The sequence below is a fragment of the Phocoena sinus genome, chromosome 4, assembly GCF_008692025.1.
Source record: "Phocoena sinus isolate mPhoSin1 chromosome 4, mPhoSin1.pri, whole genome shotgun sequence".
Lineage (NCBI taxonomy): Eukaryota > Metazoa > Chordata > Mammalia > Artiodactyla > Phocoenidae > Phocoena > Phocoena sinus.
In genome coordinates this window covers 30,959,813-30,983,290 of record NC_045766.1, presented here as the reverse complement: position 1 = coordinate 30,983,290, position 23,478 = coordinate 30,959,813, and the positions used below count along the sequence as shown (strand labels likewise).

At 43.5% G+C, this 23,478-nt stretch overlaps 1 protein-coding gene across 1 annotated transcript in view; it reads right to left on the bottom strand.

Annotated features, from left to right (window-relative positions):
• The window catches only part of MED12L (mediator complex subunit 12L), a 326,027-nt gene that overhangs the window by 250,760 nt on the left and 51,789 nt on the right, over nucleotides 1-23,478 (bottom strand). The window contains exons 7-8 of the mRNA XM_032629345.1: nucleotides 3,560-3,729; nucleotides 1,011-1,121 (exon numbers count right to left, since the gene is read on the bottom strand). Of these exons, the coding sequence (XP_032485236.1) occupies nucleotides 1,011-1,121; nucleotides 3,560-3,729 (281 nt within the window). The remainder of the gene's footprint in view (nucleotides 1-1,010; nucleotides 1,122-3,559; nucleotides 3,730-23,478) is intronic.

Genomic DNA, 23,478 nt, shown 5'->3' with positions numbered 1-23,478 from the left:
CCTAGGCTACTCGGTGAGACAGCTATCGTAATACAGGCTTTTCTTCATTAAAGACAGACCAACAAACAAACAAAACCCTTCCAAAGTGCTACATAGACTGGCGCTGTCCAACAGAAATATAATGCAAGCCACATAGGTAATTTTAAATTAAATTTAAAATTTTAATGGCTAGTAGCCATTAAAAAAACAAAAATCACAGAATGATGTATTTTATTCAGCCCAATATACCTAAATCGAAAATGCTATCATTTCAACACAGAAAGTATTAGCGAGATATTATATACTCCTTTTTCCATACCAAGTCAGAAGCCTCACACGCACTTTAAATCAAGAGCACGTCACAATGTGAACTTGTCACATTGTCAAGGGCTCACGAGCCACGTCTGGCTAGCGGCTACTAGAGTGGACAGCACAGATACGGATGTCTCCGGGAGGACACAGGGCACTAGTACGCTGTGGTCTCTGGGAGGGTACTGGGTGAGAGAGAGAATGACTTCTCAACTCGATACTCTTTCATATTGCTGGAATTGTCAAATGCGTGAACTACCTTTCCAAGAAATTTTTTTTTTAAATAAATTTCATCCAGATAGCCTAAATTTTAACAGATCTTAGGCCAATCATGAAAACAGGAAGTTCCCACCCCCAGTGGCTCAAAGAATGTCAAAAGAATGTAGAAGATCCTCTGTATCCTTACAAAGAGACGATCTGTTTTGTTTTCACAGAAATCTGTGTGAACAAGGAGACAGTATTTAAAGAGCTGTTTGCTCAGCTCAGGGAAGGGGGGAAATCAATGTGGGTAAGAATACTTGAGAGGAACACGTGGCCCAGTAAATGACTGCTACAACTTACAAGAAGCCTCTTATCACTTCAAGTGTTGGAGCATCAAGACCTTTTCTCCTTCCATTTCAAAAAGAAAATTTTTCCTCTTCCACCTCCACTTACCTCATCACTCTCATCAGACTCGTTCCTTGCCCATAAAATCAACTGGCTCATGGTTACATGTACCGTACCTGCAGCATTAGTGGTAATAAGAGTTTAAGAAGATCATCATCCATTGGTCTGATCTTTTCTAACACATCCAAGATCCATGTCAAATATTCGTGTTTTTCTAGCATTCCTTCCTTAAATGAACAAAGAAAAATTACACTAATAATGTTAAAACAAAACCAACTAAAATTCAAAAAACAGCAGTCTTATCTTTATGCTTAAGTGTAATTTTACTATTGTTTTTGTTGTCGTAGTAAAACACAGTCTCCTTGATCAAAGTTTAAATGCTAAACAAAGCAAAGAACTGGTGCTATTCTGTATGGTTGATTGGAGGGTTCTTTTGTTGTTGTTGTTGTTCTTTGGGCTTTGTATATCTGTTTCATTCTAAATTGATAAAAATTAATTCCTACAAGAAAGAAAATTCAGACTCCCAGGGCATGTCAAATACCTGGCTAGATTTCAGGGTACTATGAACTCATACTCATAGGAGGAAACTTGGCCAACGGTAGTAATTACAAAGAACAAAAACACCCATCGTACTATCGTCTCAAAAAAAGAGGTTGGAAATCCTATCAGATCCAAGGCCCCTTAGTAGCCTCCTTCTCTATCCTAAAATGAATTTCAGCTACCATAACCTACCTACGAAATGTAACCTTAAAAGTCAATATAATGGCCTAATCATCTGTAACATAAAGAAATAAAAGGAATTTGTAATAAAATAATGTATAAATATTCTGACATAAATACACTAAAAAACAACATACCCATAAATTTCCAAAATGCCTCACAGGGTTGGTGTAGCTCCTCTTAACATAAGCAATGTTCACATTTTCATCTATTGTCTTCCTATGTATGCACATATAAATACACACATTCTTTATGGCATTCTATGCACGCACGTATTTAATGTCATATTATAACCTTGTATTATGATTCACATCATAAAAGAATCTTCAAGATAGAAAAAAAAAGCTATGTTTTCTGGGAAAGCCACTTAAACTTTTATGGTCATTCTGGTTAACAACCTCAGTAGTTAATATGAAGTCCTACTTTGTTCCCAGCAACTCTGACATATCTACGTATCACCAGTGGTCCACTACCATGGTTATCAATGACTTGTGTAAAAATATACTGCTAAATTATAGTTTCTATATTTAAAACATGACAGCGACACCACATTGACATGATAGCAAAGTGTTCACTTATTGCTAATTTCTATTTTTTAAAAATGCTTACAGTCAAAAAAATGTTAAAAGGTTAGCCACAGAAAAAGTGCAATTTATAATTTTCAGACCAATAAAGTAAACTTTAAGTTAAAGAAATAAATAAAATGGAACCTTGCATGAAGAATTAAGAGATGGTGAAGGCAAGGTTCAAAAGAAAAAGTATCGTCATAAGCATGACTTCCAACGACTACGTAATGTCCATCCTCAAGATGCTTTTGTTATGTACCTGTACCCTTATCTCTGCACATGCACACCTGCACATGTACATACTGGAGACAGTTTCATGTTTCAGAATAAGGTGAATTAAAATATGATGAACTTTTAAATTAATGTCCCAGTTAGATTCATCTGTTTAGGACCTACCTGCTTCCAAAAAAGAGATACTGATCTCAGTGTTCCTAATACATAAAGTAATCCTTCCTAAAATACTAAGCATGCTGAGAGACACTTTTTTCAAAGATGCAGACTAAATCCTCAGCTCAAAAAAAGTCATAAAAGCTCAGAGCAGGCACCGAAGTAGTCTTCTGCTAAATGGAACTAGAATTGGTTAAGAGTTTTTACTGATTTAAAACTAACAATGCTACTTCCCAAAGGACCGGCAAAGTTTCCTACTTTGAGCTCTTAGAAAAAGTTGCTTACCACCTGGAAATTGTAATTGAAGTTCTAAGAAGGGAAATTTAGAAACCACACATCCTTTCTACCCCCTTCCTCTTTGATCAAGATAGCAGGTCGTGAACGTCTATGCTGGTAACACAACTCCAGCTGAACACACTCGTCCTTCCTCCACGCCGGGAGTAAAGATCAATCGAGGCAAATAACCGCACAAGCGCCCTCTTCTGGTCAATAGGATGTACATCAGCGTGTCAGGATGGGAGTTCAGTCGTTCCTCAATGCCCTTACCCCTCCTCTCAACTGCATTTTAAACTGCAGCTGAACAAAATTAAGATGACCTTTCATTGGAATAACTAAGCTCTAAAGGAGATCTATAAGACAGGAGGCATCAGCACAAAAATTTTTTGAATTAATGCCTCCAGTTTTTGCAAAGTAAATGGCTTGGGAGGATGACATTTAATAGCGCAATTACAAACCAATTAATGGCATTAAAAGAGCTGGCATCATTGAAAGCTGGCGATCAATATGTATAATAGGAAGCTGTCATCTCAGGGCAAAGGTGTTACCTTTAATATTAATTTAGTGTGAGATATGTCAGATGGCTTTCTTTGAATGTATTAGTTCATATAGTGATATAATTTAACGCCCCCCTCCAAAAAAAAAACTAAACTGTAAGGAATTTGCTCTCCTCTTAAAAGCATGCTAGCAGCCTTTGAGTTTCGTGGGAATGTTACCTGGAACATGTGGAATGCCAACTTTTCGTTGTACTCCCACTGCCTCATTGCTTGTTCCACGTCGGGTGGCACAGGGACAGGGCCATCGCCTGCGCTGGAAGCTAGGTGGTAAAAGTCGGAAATCTTGGCCAACTGCTCTCGAAGATACCTGGTAGATATTTGTGTCCACTCTGCGTTTAAAAAAAGAAAACAAAAATCCATTCCCAGATACGATGACTGTAAGAACTTTTTCTTCCTTTCTGATTATCTTAAGGATATACTTATTAAACAAACATCTATTACACAAAAATGGCTTTGGAAAACGTATGCAAGCACTGTTCAGAAAGGCACACCCACCCCAAAGCCCTTAAGTAATGCAAACTAGTGTAATGTGCCTGCCCCACCGGCTGGCAAGGATGCCTTGCCGGCCAGCTCTTCCCTTGTCCCTCTGTGACCCCTGACCTAGGAGAAGAGATGCCCACACTCATATAAAAATATATCAGAGGCACAAGCAGGGAATAGAACAGGGGAGGTGAGCACTTTAAGAAATCACAATTCCAGACATAGAGAACAGACTTGTGGTTGCCGAGGGGGAGGAGGGTGGAGGAGGGATGTACTGGGAGTTTAGGATTAGCGGATGCAAACTATTACATATACAGAATAAACAACTAGGTCCTACTGTATATAGCACAGGGAACTATATTCAATCTCCTGTGATAAACCATAATGGAAAAGAATATGAAAGAGAATGTATATGTGTACATATAACTGAGTCACTTTGCTGTATAGCAGAAATTAACACAACATTGTAAATCAACTATACTTTAATAAAATTAATTTTAAAAAAATAAATTAAAAAAGAAACCACAGTTCTACTACTCCAAAAGAATTCAAAATCCCCCCAAATGCAGCTCTCCTAACGGTACATTTTTCCAGCTCCAAGTCAGGGTTCAAACATGCCTAACTAAGGTGTGTTCTGTTTCTGTCAATCTGTAAGAGGACGGACCTTCCCCGCAGGCTGGCCCCAGATAGCGTTCCGCCCTGCACTCCCCCAGCCCTGCCTGGGACACAAGAGGGGCCGCCTCTTGGACAATCATCTGGACCTTCAGTTATTCTACTCTCCCCAACCAACAAAAGATGCCTCAGAACTCAGTCAGAAAGAGTAGTGAGCGACAAAAGGTAGGAAACTGGGGAGGAAACAGAAAATGTAGCATTAAAAAAAAAAAAAAAAATCACTAAAATTATTCAAAAGTATCCGCCACATGGTCACAAATTAAGTCAATGTGTTGCCTCTGACTACCATGAAGGATGTGATGCCAACTTTAGCCCATTCTGTGGATAAAAATGTAATAATTGCATGCTCACAGCCAAATTTCCCCAAGGATTAGTGAAACAGCATTTCAGAAGAAATCATCATACTGAAATATTACCACACGGTGCTGTTTTCTCATTATTTCGGCAGTAGTTTCTCCACCCTTCTTATTTTTAAAGGAACCTATCTTGACAAAAATAAGAGTAGAAACTAAACACCTATTAGAAATTGAGCGTTTTGATTTTATTTTTTAAGTACTACTAAAATCACTTGACAACAGTACCCAGAGATGATTAATGACTGCTAAGTTTTGGTCTAAACCACTTGTTCTAATTGTGTCTTATTTAAAACTGAAATTCAAATGCACACGTTAAGCATTGCTCGAGTAATAAGCCACTGCAAAAAGATGAACAGATACTAAGTCAACATTCTGTTCCTGGTATAATCGTTTTTCAGAAAGCACCACCAATAATAGATATTATTGTTCAAATTACTCCCCCATCATTAAAAACCAAACAATAAATTATCAATGTCATCATTTTCTGGTGCCCCTGTTATGGACTAATCATCTCATGACTCTCACTTGTTCAGCAAAGCAAAATACCAACCATCAGATGAGAGGAGTTTAGCTTAGCTATAATAAGCAAAAACAAAAATAACAAGGATCCAAATCCTAGCTTTTGTGCGCCAAGCCTTGCTATTAACTCACTCTCAGTATGGTACTATTCTCAACACCCCCTCAGAATATTTTAGCTTCAAGAGCTAAAAATAACACACACATTCACACACACCCCTACTTTGTCTAGGGTATATTTTCTTTTCAAGATTGTTTTTTTTAAATAGAGAAGAAATACGCATTCACTACAGAAAACTTCTAATACAGATATGACAAGAGAAAAATCTCATAATCATTAAACAGTTTTATATTTTTTTCAGTTTTCTTTTTTCCTTCTTGTGTGCTTGACTGTTTGCATAAATATATGTGTATCTTTTTAAGAATCTGAATATATCATTCCACAATTTGAGTTACTTTTAAAATTCAAGGGGAATTCAAATACAGACCTCTTGGTCATGTATTTTAACTTTAACCGGATTTAACTGACATTAAGTTATCCTATCAATCAGACGGATTCAGAGACCTGGGACTGAAGACAGTCCAGTGTGAACTAATATAAAAATTAGGATGCACAAAAAATTTTCATTAGAAACAAAAAATAACGAATAGTCACTAGTATTATACTCCTTAAAGTTATTAGACTCACGGACACCTCTCATGCTTAGCTAGGACTGATCATTAAAAGGGAGAGATGAGGGCAGCAGCGGCAAGACACACAGCGGTTCTGAGCCCTGAACGCAAATGCCATCACCAGAGGGGCTTTTACCAAACGCCGGTGTCTTCGGCCCCGTCCCACCAGATTCTGATTTCATTGGTCTGGAGTGGGGACCCAGTCCTAAGTGATAAAAAGGAAACAGGAATGGTTAGAGATCTTAGGGAAGGTGGGGGAGCGAGGTAAGGAGATTCAAAGGTAGAAAGATGCAGAGAGCGATGAAAGAGGCCGCTCTGAAAGTGGACCAGTTCTAAAATCGAGCAACTCAGAGGCTCCGGCTACATCTCTAGTTCACTGATGTCAGGTAGAACTCAAGGTCCACGAAGCCAGATTATTAGAGCGCTTACGAACATGAATGTTACTGACGGTGGGTCAGGGGTCAGCACTGAGAAGAATGACCTGTCCTTTTCACAACACTCTCCCTAGCATCCAAGAATCCTGTAGCCACTATTCCTCTTTGTGGATGCCTCACCCCCCAAACAGAAGGGATTTCAGAGGCCATGCGGTTCACCCTACCGTACAATAGACCCAGGCACTGCAGGCGTAACTCAAGGTCACACAGGTAAACCAGAAGCACACAGACAGGTGTGAGATGTCCCACTCCAGGACATGAAAGTACATAAATTGATAAATACATGACAGGTGAGAAGAGAGACGTGTCAAGTTACATTACAAGATGATCTCCCAGGGCCTGAAATACCTACAGTATTAATAAGAGAACTGGGAACTCAGCAGAGGAGGAACATCCACCCTGGGGGCAAACACAGAGCACCCCAAGTGCAGCAACGCTCACGGAGAGGGCGTCCTGGCAGCGTGACACAGCAGAGACGCAATACAGGGCCGCACTGAGCGCTACCGGGAGAATGAACTTAGGGACAGGATGGCCCTGGGTCCAAATCCTAGCTCTGCCACTGAGTCGTGAGCAAGGCATCTAGCCTCCGCTAAACCTCATCTCCTCATCTCTGCAACAGGGATCAATAATACATCCAGGTTGGGCCTCCCTGGTGGCGCAGTGGTTGAGAGTCCGCCTGCCGATGCAGGGGACACGGGTTTGTGCCCCGGTCCGGGAAGATCCCACATGCCGCGGAGCGGCTGGGCCCGTGAGCCGTGGCCGCTGAGCCTGCGCGTCCGGAGCCTGTGCTCCGCAACGGGAGAGGCCACAACAGTGAGAGGCCCGCGGACCGGAAAAAAAATAATAATAATACATCCAGGTCAGTTACTGTAAGGATGAGTTACTTAGCACAGTGCCTGCACTGCAGAAGCTATCATCATCATTATTGGTATGAAAAGTTTTTAGAAAGGAAACTAATGGTTAGACCTTGACTGCCCCTGATGTTAGACCCTGCCTCTGTCTCAGCTGAGCTGCAATGCCTAACATAATGCTCTGGATACGTGTTTATGGAATCAACCAACGTCAATTTCATGGTTCCAAAACCTTCGATGGATCTGCAGTCCTTGATGAACTGAGGTCAAACTCCTTAGCTGGGAATTAAAATCATTTCAAATACTATCTACCATCACATCCTCATACATACTCAAGGTGCTAGCTCAAGGTGTTTTCTCTCTGACTCTCATGCCTATGATGCTCTATCAACAGGACCTTCCATAACCACCTGTGTTCATGGATGGGAATATTTCTGGGCCCAATTCAAACGTCACGTCTCTCGTGTAGCCTTCTCTAGTCTCTGGACACCACCCCACCACCTAGCGGGGATCTCTCTCTCTTCTCTAACTGATGTATTAGAATTTCCTCCGTCTCTTTCATCCCTATAAAACTATTCCTTACGTGCTCAAGATCTAAGTATTGACTTGAGTCAATAGACTATAAGGTCCTCCCAAAATAAAACGACTAAATCAAGTTCCTCCGCAATTATTCTGCCTATCAAATCTTCATACAAACATCTTCGCTTTCTAGTTTAAACTCATCACTGCAGACCTAGAAGGTTTCAAACACCACCGCAGGGAAAATGCCAAATTCCCTCTCTAGTGCACTCCGCCTTTGTTACAACCAATGCAACTAGAAGCGCCTGTTCATCAGTGTGCTACAAGAGGCCCACGCAAATACAGAACTTTCTATTCTTTTTAGTAAACTTCCTGTAAATATAAGTATAAATGTAAACTTTATACACACACCCCCTAGTGTATATATATATATATATATATATATATATATATATATCTCTTTTAATTTTGTGAAGGCTTATTTTCCTTGCTAAATTCTTTCCTTTTATCAAAACCAGTGGGAACCCACTACATAAAATAGATGCAACAAAGATTGCTTTGTAAAAACTCCAACCAAGTCCAGAGATGAAGGTGCACATCTTTAAAGTGATCCACTTGAATCAGCACTTAAGTCAATTCCAATGACAGGCTCCTCAATGGAAAAACCTATATCCTCAAACATTCTCCCTGAAGCTACACCACTACAATTAAAGGTTCTTGCCTCTCCACAGTGAGAACGAACAGACCGCTTCTCAAAACTGCAGGATGTAGAGGATTTAACCAGCCCGACTTTGGTGCAAACCTGCCTTCGGTGCAGACAGATGGGAGGGTGGGGAGGGTGTGGGGAGGGGGAGAAGGAAAGTTCAGTATATATAAGATGCTGCACCCTCCATCTGTGAGCCCCCAAGAAAATGACTGAAAGATTTTCTCGTTTTCTGTTGTCAAAACGCTTTCTGGATCCAAGGATGCCATCAACAAAGTGAAAAGGCAAATTCACAAAATGGGGAGAAAATATATGCAAATCATTTATCTGACAGGGGACTTGGAGCTAGAATATATAATGAATGATTACAACTCAATAATAAAGAGGTGAATAATCGATCCATTTCTTTAAATGGGTAAAGGATCTGAATAAACATTTCTCCAAAGAGTATAAACAAATGGCCAATAAGCACATGAAAAGGTGCTCAAGGTCAACAGCCACCAGGGAAATGCAAATCAAAACCACAAGGTACCACTAGGACAGTTATAAACAAGAAGACGGATAATACCAACTTTTTGGTGAGGATGTTGTGGAAACTAGAGTCCTCATACGTTGCTGGTGGGAATGTAAAATGATGTAGCCACCGTGGAAAACAGTGTGGCAGTTTCTCAAAAGGTTGACCATAGAGTTAACATATAACCCATCAAGTCCACGGCTAGTTATACACCCAAGAGAAATGAAAACATACGCCCACGCAAAGATTTGTACACACTTATAGCAGCATGGTTCATAACAGCCAAGAAGTGGAAGCGATTCAAATGTCCATCAACCGATGAATGGGTAAATAAAATGTCTGATATGCCTATAATGGGATACCACTCAGCCATTAGAAGTCATGAACTACTGATACGTACTACAACACGGATGAACCTTGAAAACATTATACTAACTGACAGAAACCTGTTTCAAAGAACCACGTATGTTATGATTCCAGTTAGATGAAATGTCCAGAATAGGCCAATCTATAGGGCTGAGGGGGGCTGATGGGAAATGGGGAGTGACTGCCAATGGGTACGAGATTCCCTTCAGGGTGATAAAAATATTCTAAAATGTAATGATGGTTTCACAACTCTGTAAACACATGAAAAACCTCTAAATTGTATACTTAAAATGAACTGTAAAACAGTATAAATTGTATCTCAATAAAGCTATTATATAATTTTTTAATGCTTTCTTGAAATACCTTACTACCAATAAAAATTCATCTGCATTTCATGAAGTAAAAAAGACTACTCTGCACGGATGAAAAGTAATCCACGACGAAACGAAGAGACTTTGAGGGGCCCAGGGAGGAGGTGTGGTTAGGGAGGAGAATAAGGGTAGAAGCAGGCGTGGCCAAGAGGGTGAACAGTTAAACCTGGGTAATGCATAACAGGGACTTTATTACATTCTCCTATATTTGTCTATGTTTGAAATGTCCATAATAAAAGGCTTAAAAAAAGTTAATCAGTTGAATTCTATAAAACGATTCACAGGAAAGCGGAAATCCCGTATTCGGCCACTGGTCAAACTTGGGGAGTGAAAGGCGGGGCGGGGAACAGAGTGCTGGATAAAGAGGAGCCCCAGGGAAAACTGCTGCCTCAGGGTGACGGGAGACCAAAGGAGCGTCACCCCACCGGCTGGAATGTTGGTTCTGCTGAATGGGCGGTTAGTGAGATCAGGCCCTCTGGCTGAAAAGCAGGAAACATACGTGTGTGTGCAGGTGGGGGTGGGGGGTGGGGTGCTGGAATGGGTAGATGGGCTGTTGTCACTCGTGGAAGTGCTATGGTACAATTCCTGAATCTTTTTTATGCTTTAAGTGTTCCTCTCACTTAGAATTAACTGTGCAACACTGGGGCTAAATGGCCAATACTGAATATCTGGTTTTGTCTGGATGAGTAATTTTACCATGTTATTTTTAACTGGCTATTTCTCTCTGGTTTTACTTACTGGAAATGACAGTAAGTACTGTCACTTGGGGATCAAGGTGACAACTCAAGAAAAAATAAAAATCATGGGCATTGGGCAGCAAACATTAAATGCCTACGGAGGGCCAGAAGCTCTCCCGGGGTCTGGAGCTACAAAGGTGAGAAGAAAGCAGTGCCCACCTGAGGTGATTCATCCTTGAGGTAGAGAGACACACAGGGACACAGATACTGACAGCAATGAGGTAAGCGCTCTGACATGCCATGGGACACAGGAGATGAAGCAAGGGGATGCTTTAGCCAAGTCTGGAGGAAAGGTACAAAGGAGTTCCACAGGCAGAAAGAGCAGTGTGTAAACATCCCAGGCCTTGCGGACAGCAGCAAGGCAGAGGGAGAAAGGGTCACCCCTGAGGCGAGGTAGGTGGCCCAGGCCAGAGGTCCTCAAACGCGATGGCACATAATGGTCACCAGAGGGCGCCAGTTGGCTAAACATACCGATTTAGCTTTGACTCCGAGATTTCCACCCTGTGAGTCTGAACTGGGGTCCAGAAACCTGCGTTTAAAAACAAGAGCCCAGGCAGTGACAAGCTATGGAGTTTGATCTTTTGCCACGAATGACTCAAAGCCATGGAAGAATTTTAAGCCAAGGAAAGAGGAGATCAGATATGTAAATTAAGATTCTCTCTCAGAAGTTGCAGGAGGGGGTGGCAGGGAGGGAGACAAATTGAAAGGAGGCTGCAAAGTCCAGTGAAGAGGTGACTGAGGAGGTTGCAAAAAAAGAGGTAGGTAGAATTGTAAGCAACCTGACGGTGGAGAGGGAGAAACAGAGAGGGGCGGGCAGCTTCCAGATCTCCCTGTGGGGTAGCTGAGCAGATCACGGTGCCACAGAACGGGATGTGGAACGGAGAGCGGGGCGGGGGGAGGGTAAGGGGGCTAAATTCAATGTGTTTGTTTTCATGAACGTGTTGTTTTAATTAAACCTTTATTTTGAGATAATCATAGATTCACATGCACTTGTAAGAAACAATATAGAGAGACCCCGTGTACATTTTACTTACTTTTCCCAAATGTTAACATCTTGCAAAACTACAGGACGATATCACAACCGGGATACTGACATGGACACAATCCGCCGATCTTATTATTCAGGCGTCCCAGTTCTGAGTGCAGTTTTGAACACTTGGATTTGAGGTGTCAAAGATATTCATGGGAAGGTGTGTCCAGGGGCAGGTGGATACACAGGTCTGACTCGGGGTGAAGGCTCGGGGTGAAGATATGGATGTGGGGAACTCTATCTTGTGCACTAACTCACTCAGCCCTCCCCTGAGCCCTCAGCGTATGTTTACTCGCTTGGTGGTGAAGAGCCCAGGTTCTAGAGTCAGGTGGCCTGGTTCCCGTCGCAGCTCGAATCACTTAGCAGCTCTGGAGTCCTGGGCGAGTCACTCAGCCTTTGGATGCGTCCGTTACTTGTTTATCAAACAGGCTGATAAGTGTACTTAGCCTATATGGCTATTTTGAGAATTAAGTAAGATATAAGATGCTTAGAACTGTGACACCGTTTGCTGTGTGCTTCTGAGAGGAAGCAAACTTGCATGATTTACAGGCCGGGCGGCCAGGAGCCCCCAAATGGGCAGGAAGTAACCTTGGCTGGAAGTAGGAACTCTCTGGCCGAGACAGGAAGACATGTGAGGACTGGCTGCTGCACGTAAGTCTGTACAGGTGTGTGTCGGGGTGGAAGTGAACAGGTGGCTGAGGGAGACTGACGGAGTCTGCTCCTCTCTGAAGTCCAAGAGAAGGGTGGCGAGACAGGGAAGGGAGCCTGCAGACAGAGGCGAAGGTCCAACCAACCAACCGCTCTGAGGAGGGAGGGACAATGCCCCCGCAAAAGATAAGGGCCCTTACAGGGCAACATATAAATAACTGTGCAGTTGTGTGACTGATGCTTAATGCCTAAGGATCTCAGGGTGAAAAAGAGACCAAGTGGCCAAGGAGACGGGCGGCAAGGTCTTGGGCAGGGAGAGGAGAGGGGCTGACAAGGAGGGAGCAAAAGAGACTTGAGTCCCAAAGCAGCAGGGAGACTCCTAACCGCCTGCCTGCCTGTCTTCGAGAAGCCGGGCAGCATCTCATACCTGAGGACAGCCTCTGACCCTTTTCTTGGTTTTCCCCTCTAGCTGTCAGGTCTCCAATTCCTGTTCCCAGGCTAATGCAGACATATGGTAACTGTTGCATTTAGGGATTTTTTTCCAGTTGTCCTTTTTCTCTGTCAACCCCATAGGTGCATCTGAAGCCAAAGGCAGAATCCAGTTTTAGCCCCTGGAACGAGAACGCCGTATCCCGCCCATCAACCGCGTCACGAGCTTCTGGGCAGCACCGCTTCGCGGTTTCCTCCTGACAGAGGGGCACGTGCGAAACGCCTGCCGTGACAGCCCCACCCCTTCTGGGGAGGTGGGGGGGCATTGGAAATGAATGTTCTAGTTATCAGAGGGTGAGTTCCTCAAATCCTTCCCAACTTCTGAGTGAGCGACGGCCTTGGCCTAGCTGAGATATTCCTCTCACGGAATAACTGGGATGTTATTTTTCCAAATATTAAACTGGCGCGTTTACTTAACCCCGTAGGACAAGTCCCCACCGCCTTCCACATCTGAGACCAGGCTGAGGACTTCATTGCCCCAGGAGAGGACAGCTAGGGCAAGACAAGAGACTCGAGGAGGAGACCACAAATTTGCCTCCCTGTGAACAGGAGAACATGCCTCTGCGTGTTCCTGCAGCCTCGGGAATAAAGGGGGGCCCTCCTGAGGATTTGTGGGGAGGAGAAACGCAGGCGCAGTGCTGGTGAAAGACCCGCTGCCGGCCCTACTGGAGGCGCCAAAGCTACTGAAATTACACTACATTGGATGCTTGGTTACCCTTGCCCCTCCTCCAGCTTCTGCTACAGAGGAAGCAGTAGAAAGCCCCAGTCATTTGTGGAGCAAAAATAAACTACATTTTCTTTTTTTTTTTTTCCTTTTTGCGCTTGGCATTGGAATTTAATTCCATGACCAGTTGTGCTTTGAGTAAAGTTCCTACAGTAAGAGCAGCACAGTGTTTACTTCTTAGGTCCTAGACGTAGTTGCTGTAAAATCTGTAATTCTGAACAAGAGTCTTCCAGTAGGACGCGAATACAAATACTACAGACTGTAGTATTTGTATTCGCATCCTAGTGGAAGACAGATAACCGTGGGAAGAAACTCCAGACCCAAAGGCTCTAAAACATAAAAACGCTTACACATCATACAGACCACGCAGACCCATCCCCTGTATCCTCTCCTCCGGCACTCACCTGGTTTTATTTTGCTGAAGATTCCAAGACCGTATGATATATTGTACGGTACGATATCATATATCAATATGATATGTTTATTTCCATCTATTCATCTTAGTTGTGTTACTCTCACAAAGATGTTCCAACTGACCATTTATCGACCCTTAATGTGTTTTCTATCCTGTCAATATATTCTATATATTACTCGACTCCAAAATCATGGTGAGTTGAAATGGGCAGAAGAGCCACTTTATTGCAGGGATTTCATTTGGAAGATTATATACACTTTGTCTGAAAATGACCCTGAAACTTAGAGTATGTCTTTTTTAACTAAAAGAAAAAAAAGCTTTCTATTCATCATGGAATTAACATTCCCATACAAATTGCAAAAAGAAAAGATCCAGCTTTTATAAGTATTACAAAGTTAGTAGCTTAGAGCCCCTTACAAGAACAAGGCGCTCTGTGCACAGCACAGAGCAAGCACCCATTTTCTGAAAGGAACGTAAAAACATGCACTAAAGATACACATAAAAATGCATTTCAGGTCTTCCCTGGTGGCGCAGTGGTTGGGAGTCCGCCTGCCGATGCAGGGGACAGGGGTTCGTGCCCCGTTCCCGGAAGATCCCACATGCCACGGAGCGGCTGGGCCCGTGAGCCATGGCCGCTGAGCCTACGCGTCCGGAGCCGGTGCTCCACAACGGGAGAGGCCCGTGTACCGCAAAAAAAAATACATTTCAGAAGATACACAAGAAACGTTACAACAATTCCTTCTGAAGTGTGTGATGAGGGGCCGCAGGAGGACACAGTGAGGTGAGACTTCACTGCACCCTTTGGGGTATTTCGTGTTTTTCTACCATAGATATGTGTTACCTACTTTAAAAAAATTTTTAAGTCACACAAGCAGCTGTCTTTTCTCAAAATCCTCCTCTTTATGCTTTAAGCAACAGATCTACAAGATGCACAACAAATAATAAAACTCACGAAACACTGAGCTTTTTGAGACACCCCTCATACCTCACTCCATCCCAGCCTCACAGTCGCCCCTCTGATACGAGCCGCTTAGAAACTCTGCAAAGCAAACAGGACCCAGAAATGGAAGTCCAGGGTGGAATTCCCAGTTCTCCCACTTTCCATGGATCTTCTCACCCTAATTTGTAAAACGGAGATACCTAGCTACCTCAGAGGGATTCTGTGAGGACTGCCCCAACTGACAATATATAAAACCAGGCTGCAAGCTACAAAAACTTCCAACAAACAGATATTTTTGCTGTATAATATGTTCCAGGTATAGAGGTACATGTACGTATTGACAGCCATAGACAGCAAAGAACTAAATTTTAATGAAATTGGGACTCTGATCACTATTTTATCACAGATTTATTAGTTCAATCAGGAGTCAACATTAAAAGTGACTAGAAAACAGAGAAACTGTTGAGCGGCAATGGGTTCTGAACAGGAAATTCAAGACCAGGTAATTCACCCAAACCAACAAGACCAGAAGAAACGACAGTGGTAAAAACCAAAGCAAATACAGTACGCATAAAAGAACTATAAATGTAACTCATGTGCTCTCAGTTTGCCGGAGAGGAAGATAACTAGCTAATTTAAGACCAAGAAATACTGTTTAAGACGTGAAAACAAAACAAAGCACAAATTTCCCAATATTTACTTAAAGGCTAGATTTCTTTAGGGCCCAGCTCATATTCAACTCTTACAGAAAACCTCCCCTAATTTTTCCAGCCTCCCAGTCGTTTCCTGTATGATTACCGGTAATCATGTACCGACTGTTGCTCTGTGTTTTATGTATGCATCTCGTTTCCACAAAAATGCCTTTAAGGCAGCCCCCTTGAAGGCAGATGGCACAGCCTCCATTTGGTTAAAAACTAAACAGCATCTACTCCAGTGCAGAGAATCTTAATATACTTTTTTTTAACTAAATCACTCTTTATTCAAATGAAATATATTTAAATATATTAAATATATTTAAATATATTTAAAAATATATTTAAGTAAAAAAATATATATAAAGTTCTCCGAATGCATTTCTCTAAGAAATTCAAAAAGCAATCCTGAGCAGACATTACCTTTAACTGATCATAAACACACACACACACACACACACGCATGCACACACATGCACACACACACAACCAACAACCACCACCACCACCACATACTAGCATTCTAACATGGGCCAGGCTATATAACATTTTTACTTTAGAAAAAGCTGAAACATGTTTCCATAGGGCAACAATGTGGAATGCAGAGTAACAATGTAGCATGTTAAACTTGATGAGAACATTTAAAAGTGTATATAAATCAGGAAAGTACAATGGCAGTTGACAGAGGTGGAGGGAGGGCAGAGGCAGAGAGGGGAAAGGAGAGTTTATTTAATGAGTACAGAGCTTCAGTTTTGCAAGATGAAGAAGTTCTGGAGACCTGTTGCACAACAATGCAGACAGTGAGACTGTACTGTACATATAAAATGGTTAAGATGATAAATTTGATGGGATTTTTACCTCAATTTTTAAGTCTCTGTAAATTTTACATATCCAATTAACTGAACAACTACACACCTGGAAAAATATAAAAGTCTTCCAATTTCTGTTAAGGTCCCAAGCAGCAGGCACTTGGCTGAGTGAAAAGTAAGCTCTCATAATATTATCTAAGAACTAAAACTGTAATGCATTCCCTGAGCTTCCTTCAAATCTTCTGCATGAAACACATTTTTTTTTTTCAGCAAGGTATCTTCCAGAAAAGGTATCAACAACACAAAAATAGAGAGTAATAATTTGGGACTGAGATTAGGCTTAGCTAACTTTTTATTTATATCATAAGTTACACTTGGACGTGTCTTAGAGTCCAATAGCTCTGTATGACTTATTGTGAAAAACAGCAGTCCACTGTCCACAGACTCCTCCATTTCCCAGTCCCCAAAAGCAATTATTTTCGATTCTTTCATCCACTGTGCTTCTTTTGTTGACCTCTTTATCTCTAAATAACACACGTGCAGTTGTACTTCCTGATTTTAAGCATTATCTATTGGCTTCCTACTATGGAACATGATGGGATAGTCAGCTCTCCTTCACCTTCCACCAAGACGTTCCGTACTTAGATATTTCCTTTCTTCCTAACATATAGATTTTAATTCTGAATCTAGTATATGCTTATAGCAGGGTAAGACAGATAAGTAACCATGTCCTTGTTACTGGAAACCATGTCATTGTCCATGTAACAGATATGAAATAAAGGTAAAATCAGAGAAATTACTAAAAATCTTTAATGTTACATGGAAATGTTAGAGGTAAACTGGAAATAGGAATATAAACTCCCATAGGAATGCACAACATGTGTACACACACATGTATTCACAGATATATATGTATCCCATCCATCCAGATAGGGCTTAGATGCCATGACGTCCTAGTAGCAATGAGCACTGTCAGCATCCAGATCTTGCTTTCTAAATGCCATTCCCCACCAGAGAGAAGTAGGGTTCCGTGAAGAAACGGCTGACTGCGGACCCGAGGCAGCAAAAGTACAAGATGAACCTGGGAGGCTTTCTGTGCCAAAAAAGGAGGTGCTCTAAGTCAAATGGTGTCATGTCAAAGGATACAACAGAGCTTGAAACATCTTCCATTGGCCACCTTTGGGACAACTGGAACACTAAAATGAACAACAAGTATTAACAGGTTGCAAAATGCTGAATGAAGGAATATCAGTAAGCCCATAACATTGACCAAAGATAAATTTTTTTAAATAAGAAAAAAAAAGGAGAAACTCATTTATTAAAGAACTAAATGTGCAATGACAGCAATTCTTACTCTGAAAACTGATACTCAAAGGAAAAGAATTTAGCATTTATTCTGCCTTTTATTTTTTTAGAAAGAATTATGATTTATCACAGCTGATGAGGGAAAGCCCATTTTTACAGAAGAATGCCAACATCTAGCCATTCCCAGGGAAATAATGGTTTTGGACTCGGTTCATCAATGGATGCTACAACTTTCAGGTGAAAGGAATGGAACGGTTGCACGTGCCAAAGTAGTGCCCATAGGTCCTGTTCCTTCTATTGGAGAGTGGTTTTTACTGGATATAGCCAGAGTTCCCTCACCAATTAAAACCTATTTTTCACACCTAGGTAAAGCATGAGTTTAAATTATGCTTATGCAAGCACATCTGTCCAGCCTTCAGGGTTATTTTCATAGTAAACAAGGCAGATATCTCCTTTATGACAAATAAGATACAAGGAACACGTGAAAACGCGGAGGCAATCTTGACTTGAAACTCAAAACTCGTCCCTGGAATCAAAAAAAGTATGCACCGTCTTCAAGGACCCGAACTGAATGTAAGCTGGCTGGCTCTGATAAGAAACCAGACTGTCAATTATGTGTTGAGCAGGGCTTATTTTTGCAGTCCAAATGGCTCAATGAATATGTCACAAATTAATTACCCACTGAGCAAGAAAGGGGGTTGTTTCTTCTACGTGTTTTGGGGGCGATAAGGACGGTGATTCCAAGAGTACAGTCAACCAAGAAAAGTCTCTCGCCCACCCCAAACGCCCAACCCAACAAAGCCTCAGGGGTACAGAGGAAACAACTGGGGGTAAAGAGAGCAGTTCCCTGGGCTGTTTAACCACGAAGCATTTTAAGCTTCTTCTAATCTGTTTCCCCAAAAAAGCCCTCATGCCCATGATATGACTTGTCACTCTTCACCATATTGAACACCCAACAATTCCTAGCCAGAATTAGAGCTGCTCATCTTGCAAGCAGTTTCACCTGGCTCTCGTCTCTCTGGCACCCTGGGCTTTGCTATGCTTTGCCTGCTCCCCATGGCACCCGCGAGCACAGGAGTTCTGGCTCCTCTGATGCTGCCCACAGCCCCCAAGTCCTGCAGCCAGTTCCCTGCCTGCACCCTTCTCCCTAGCGATGCTCCTTGCCTCCCGGGGCCAGACCTACAACATGCACATCCCCCCGGCAACCATCACAGTGGGGAGGAAAGAACAGACATCTCCTAGTAGGTCCACTCCGTGTGTGCCAGCAAGTGACTTAACTTCTGAGGCTTGGGCCCCGCATACACAGAATGAAATAATAAAACCTACGTTGAAAGCATGTTGTAATGATTCCAAATAATGTCTGTAAAGTTCCCAGCACAATGCCTGCAATAATTAGTGGAGACTGGCTCGTGATAACCGTAGTCCTAGCGCAGTTGTTGCATACTATTTACTAACGGTCTATATTTACCGGCCACTTACTGTGGGGTGGACACTGTTCTGAACGCTGTAGAGGTACTGACTCACTTCATCCTCAGAAGATACTGTCAGTTACGCCCATGGCACAGACAAGAAGCTGAGGGGGTGTGTGATGACCACAGTCATAGTAGTGAGAAGCCCTTCCGGGGCTCCCCATCATGCCGCTCTAGCAAACACGCCTCCCCACAGCCTTTCCGCACTGCCCCACGGGTACCTGACGCGCCAGATCAAAGTAAACCCTGGGGGTCCCACGTCAAACCACCTGATGGCCCTACTCCCCCGCAGATGCCATTCTTCTGCCAGAAATGCCCTTCCTGCATGACAGACCCCGACTCTGTCCTCCTGGGCAACGCTGCTTCTTCCAAAACTGCTCTCAAATGGCACTTCCTCTGCGACCTCCCCAGGCCGCATTTTATGCGCTTCGCTGTTTGCGCCTCCTCCCTCCTCTAATATCTGCAGTGTTTGGCTGTGTGCCCCCTCCCCCCACTTGTGAACACCGGGGGGCAGTGACCACATTCTCCCCTGCGTCCCCACCGACCAGCACAGCGCCCAGCACAGACTCCGGGGCCCGGTCTGGACGCAGGAGCTAAGGGGCTCCGTCCCCCACCTGCACATCAGTGTCTTCATCTGTGAACTTTCTCCCAGGGCTCCTGAATGATAAGTCAGACAACAGACAGAAGAGACAGAGAGCTGAGCCAGCGCTCACTAAGAAAGGGGGAAGGCGGTACCACGGCACATCACAGCCACCCTGGTGGCCCCGGGGAGGGCTGTTCTCACACTAGCCCACAAGAAACACCGTCGTAGGGCCCAACGGCAAAAGGAGGAGGTATCCCCAAGGCTGGAAAGCTCATTTTCACAGCACGCGTCAGGAGCTGATTCAATCTAGGGCTGTCGGGTGCGCCAAAATCCCGCCCGCCGCAGTGAGGGTGGTTCCATAACTGCTCAAGGGACAGCCACTGTTACAGCGTTAGCAAGAATGGTATAATAGTACATACTAGAGTTATATGATGAACTCACATAACTCATAAACGGTAAGACTCCTCCTTACTGTTGGGGAAATTCCTACAAATAAACGTAAAGGGTTCTGTGTTATTTACCATAGTCCCATTTCCAAATCTGTTCAAAAATTTTAATTATATAACTCTGTGTAAGTTTTACTTTTTTTTTTATTTTTAAGTATTATCTAGCTCATTTTACTGACTGATTGGTTTTTATTTTTTTTTTAATTTTTTTTTTTTTTTTGGCTGCGACGCATGCCTTGCGGGATCTTAGTTCCCCAACCGGGAAGAACCCGGGCCCCAGCAGTGAGAGCACCGAGTCCTAACCACTGGACCACCAGGGAATTCCCTTAGCTAGCCCATTTTAAATGCTCTTCTCTGGTGAGCTCAAAACACTTAAGACAGTTAAATATTCTTGTTCTAAAAACAAAACTTCATTCAATGCCAAAAAATATCAGAAACCAAATATGTATCACGTCTGGTATTCCTTCCCTCGAGTCTCTTAACACTCATCTATTAGACGCATTTTCTAAACATCATGTCCACCTATAACCTCTTATTTTTTCAGGTCTCATAAAGAGGGAGAATTAAAGTCTCTTCTTCCAAGCTTCCCTAATTCACCTCTGGTTTAAAATCTCTGCCCTGATGTTAGGATTTGTACAAGTCAAATATTTCTTTGCCCCCCCCCCCACCTTGAAACTACACATGCAACCTCACCCAGAAACCCAAGGCCCCTCTCGCCCCTCTCACTTTTGGGTACACACTGCACTAGGTATGCGTTTGCCCGCTGCAAGCTCCCCAGGGCAGCAACTCACTTACTCTACATTTTAGATCTGTAACGCTGCATAATGACAGTGAGGATTTCTGTGTTGCTACATTTAAAGAATGTACACAACAGGCCTGCTTCCTTGTTACTGTTAGCCCACTGAACATTAGGAAAAACTCTCTTCAATAAAATCAAACAGCAGTGCTGTACAGCTCTGTTCCAACACTGAATGTGGGAACTGAAAATAAAACATGTTTCTATTACAAAGGAATAAAGGCCATTTCTACCGAAAACACCTCACAAATCCTAAGAACGATCATCAAGACAATGGAAGCCATAAAAACAACGCCAGAAGAGGGTGACACTCAATAGTCAATCTTGCCCCAAATGTGCTGAATGCTTTCTAGAACACAGAAACTATTACTGCAAGGTAATCGTGTGCCGTGTATGCCATTTAATGCAATTCAACACGTATATATGTGTGTACTTGCTCGGCTGTATAGCTTGCTTGGAGTGAGAAACTTGCTACATTATGGCCATGTCTACACAGTCAAATGTTTCCAAAGGCACTGTGTAATTTGCTTAAAGAAGCTGAAGAAGGTGCTGAAAACAAAGTAGTAAGTGAGAGATACCCAGTGTAACAGAATGACAGCAAACCAAGATCAGATATTTAAAACTGTGTGCTCTTTTCATACGGTATAAAGAGTACGCTACATTTGCGTTTTTAAAACACATGTAAGAATATAGAAAGAGCAATTGGATATCTACCTAGTTAAATTACCTATTAATCACAAAGGATAAAACAGTAACTCTGCAGTGGAGAAACCTGATAGACACCACCTTACCCAAAAGCTCAAAGTTATCACCACTGGTACTGGGACAATACCATGGGAGGTACTAAGACACTCAGAGCATCACTTCCGTGATACTCCCACCAAAGGTGCTTAACAAGAATCTGATGATGAGCAACTGGATAAATACAAATCGAGGGACATTCTACAAAATAACTGGCCTGTTCCCCTCAAAAATGTCAAGGTCAAAAAAAGAAAAGCTGAAGACCATGGCAATTAAAGGCCACGTGGACCATGGACTGGATCAAGGTTGAGGAGACCCATGTCTGGAGAGACTAAGGACTTTGCTTTCAGTCACCCAGACACGTAGCACCAGAGCCAAGACGAGTACAGCCCAAAGCTCTTTCTGAGATGCTAGACCTAAAAAGTTAGGGGTGAGGTTCTAAAATTCACACGATTTTAAAATAGTTTTAGCCTTAAGCATTTTTTAGGTCAAAGCTTTTATACCCTACCCTGAGAAAAGGACAGTAGGCAATTGACCTTCATGGATTCAACATTCACACTTTTCTTTTTTTCTTTTGCGGTACGCGGGCCTCTCACTGTTGTGGCCTCTCCCGTTGAGGAGCACAGGCTCCGGACGCGCAGGCCCAGCGGCCATGGCTCACGGGCCCAGCCGCTCCGCGGTACGTGGGATCTTCCCGGACCGGTGCACGAACCCATGTCTCCTGCATCAGCAGGCGGACCCCCAACCACCGCGCACCAGGGAAGCCCTAACATTCACACTTTTTAATACTCAAGAATAATCATAGAGAGGGGAAAGATGGCGGAAGAGTAAGACGCGGAGATCACCTTCCTCCCCACAGATACATCAGAAATACATCTACACGTGGAACAACTCGTACAGAACACCTACTGAACGCTGGCAGAAGACCTCAGACCTCCCAAAAGGCAAGAAACCCCCTAGGTACCTGGGTAGGGCAAAAAAAAAAAAAAAAAAGAAAAAATAGAGACAAAAGAATAGGGACGGGACCTGTACCAATAGGAGGAGCCGTGAAGGAGGAAAGGTTTCCACACATTAGGAAACCTCTTCATGGGCGGAGACTGCAGGTGGCGGAGCGGGGGAAGCTTCGGAGCCGCGGAGGAGAACACAGCCACAGGGGTGCGGAGGGCAAAGCGGTGAGGTTCCCGCACAGAGGATCGGTGCTGACCAGCACTCACCTGCCCGAGAAGCTTGTCTGCTCACCCGCCGGGGCGGGCGGGGCTGGGAGCTGAGGCTTGGGCTTCAGTCAGAGCGCAGGGAGAGGACTGGGGTTGGCGGCGTGAACACAGCCTGCAGGGGTTTGTGCACCACGGCTAGCCAGGAGGGAGTCCGGGGAAAAGTCTGGAGCTGCCGAAGAGGCAAGAGACTTTTTCTTCCCTCTTTGTTTCCTGGTGCGCGAGGAGAGGGGATTAACAGCGCTGCTTAAAGGAGCTCCAGAGACGGGCACGAGCCGCGGCTAACAGCGCGGACCCCAGAAACGGGCACGAGACGCTAAGGCTGCTGCTGCCGCCACCAAGAAGCCTGTGTGCGAGCACAGGTCACTATCCACACCCCCCTTCCAGGGAGCCTGTGCAGCCCGCCACTGCCAGGGTCCCGGGATCCAGGGACAACTCCCCCGGGAGAACACACGGCGTGCCTCAGGCTGTGCAACGTCATGCCGGCCTCTGGCTCCGCAGGCTCGCCCTGCACTCCGTGCCCCTCCCACCCCCATGGCCTGAGTGAGCCAGAGCCCCCGAATCAGCGGCTCCTTTAACCCCATCCTGT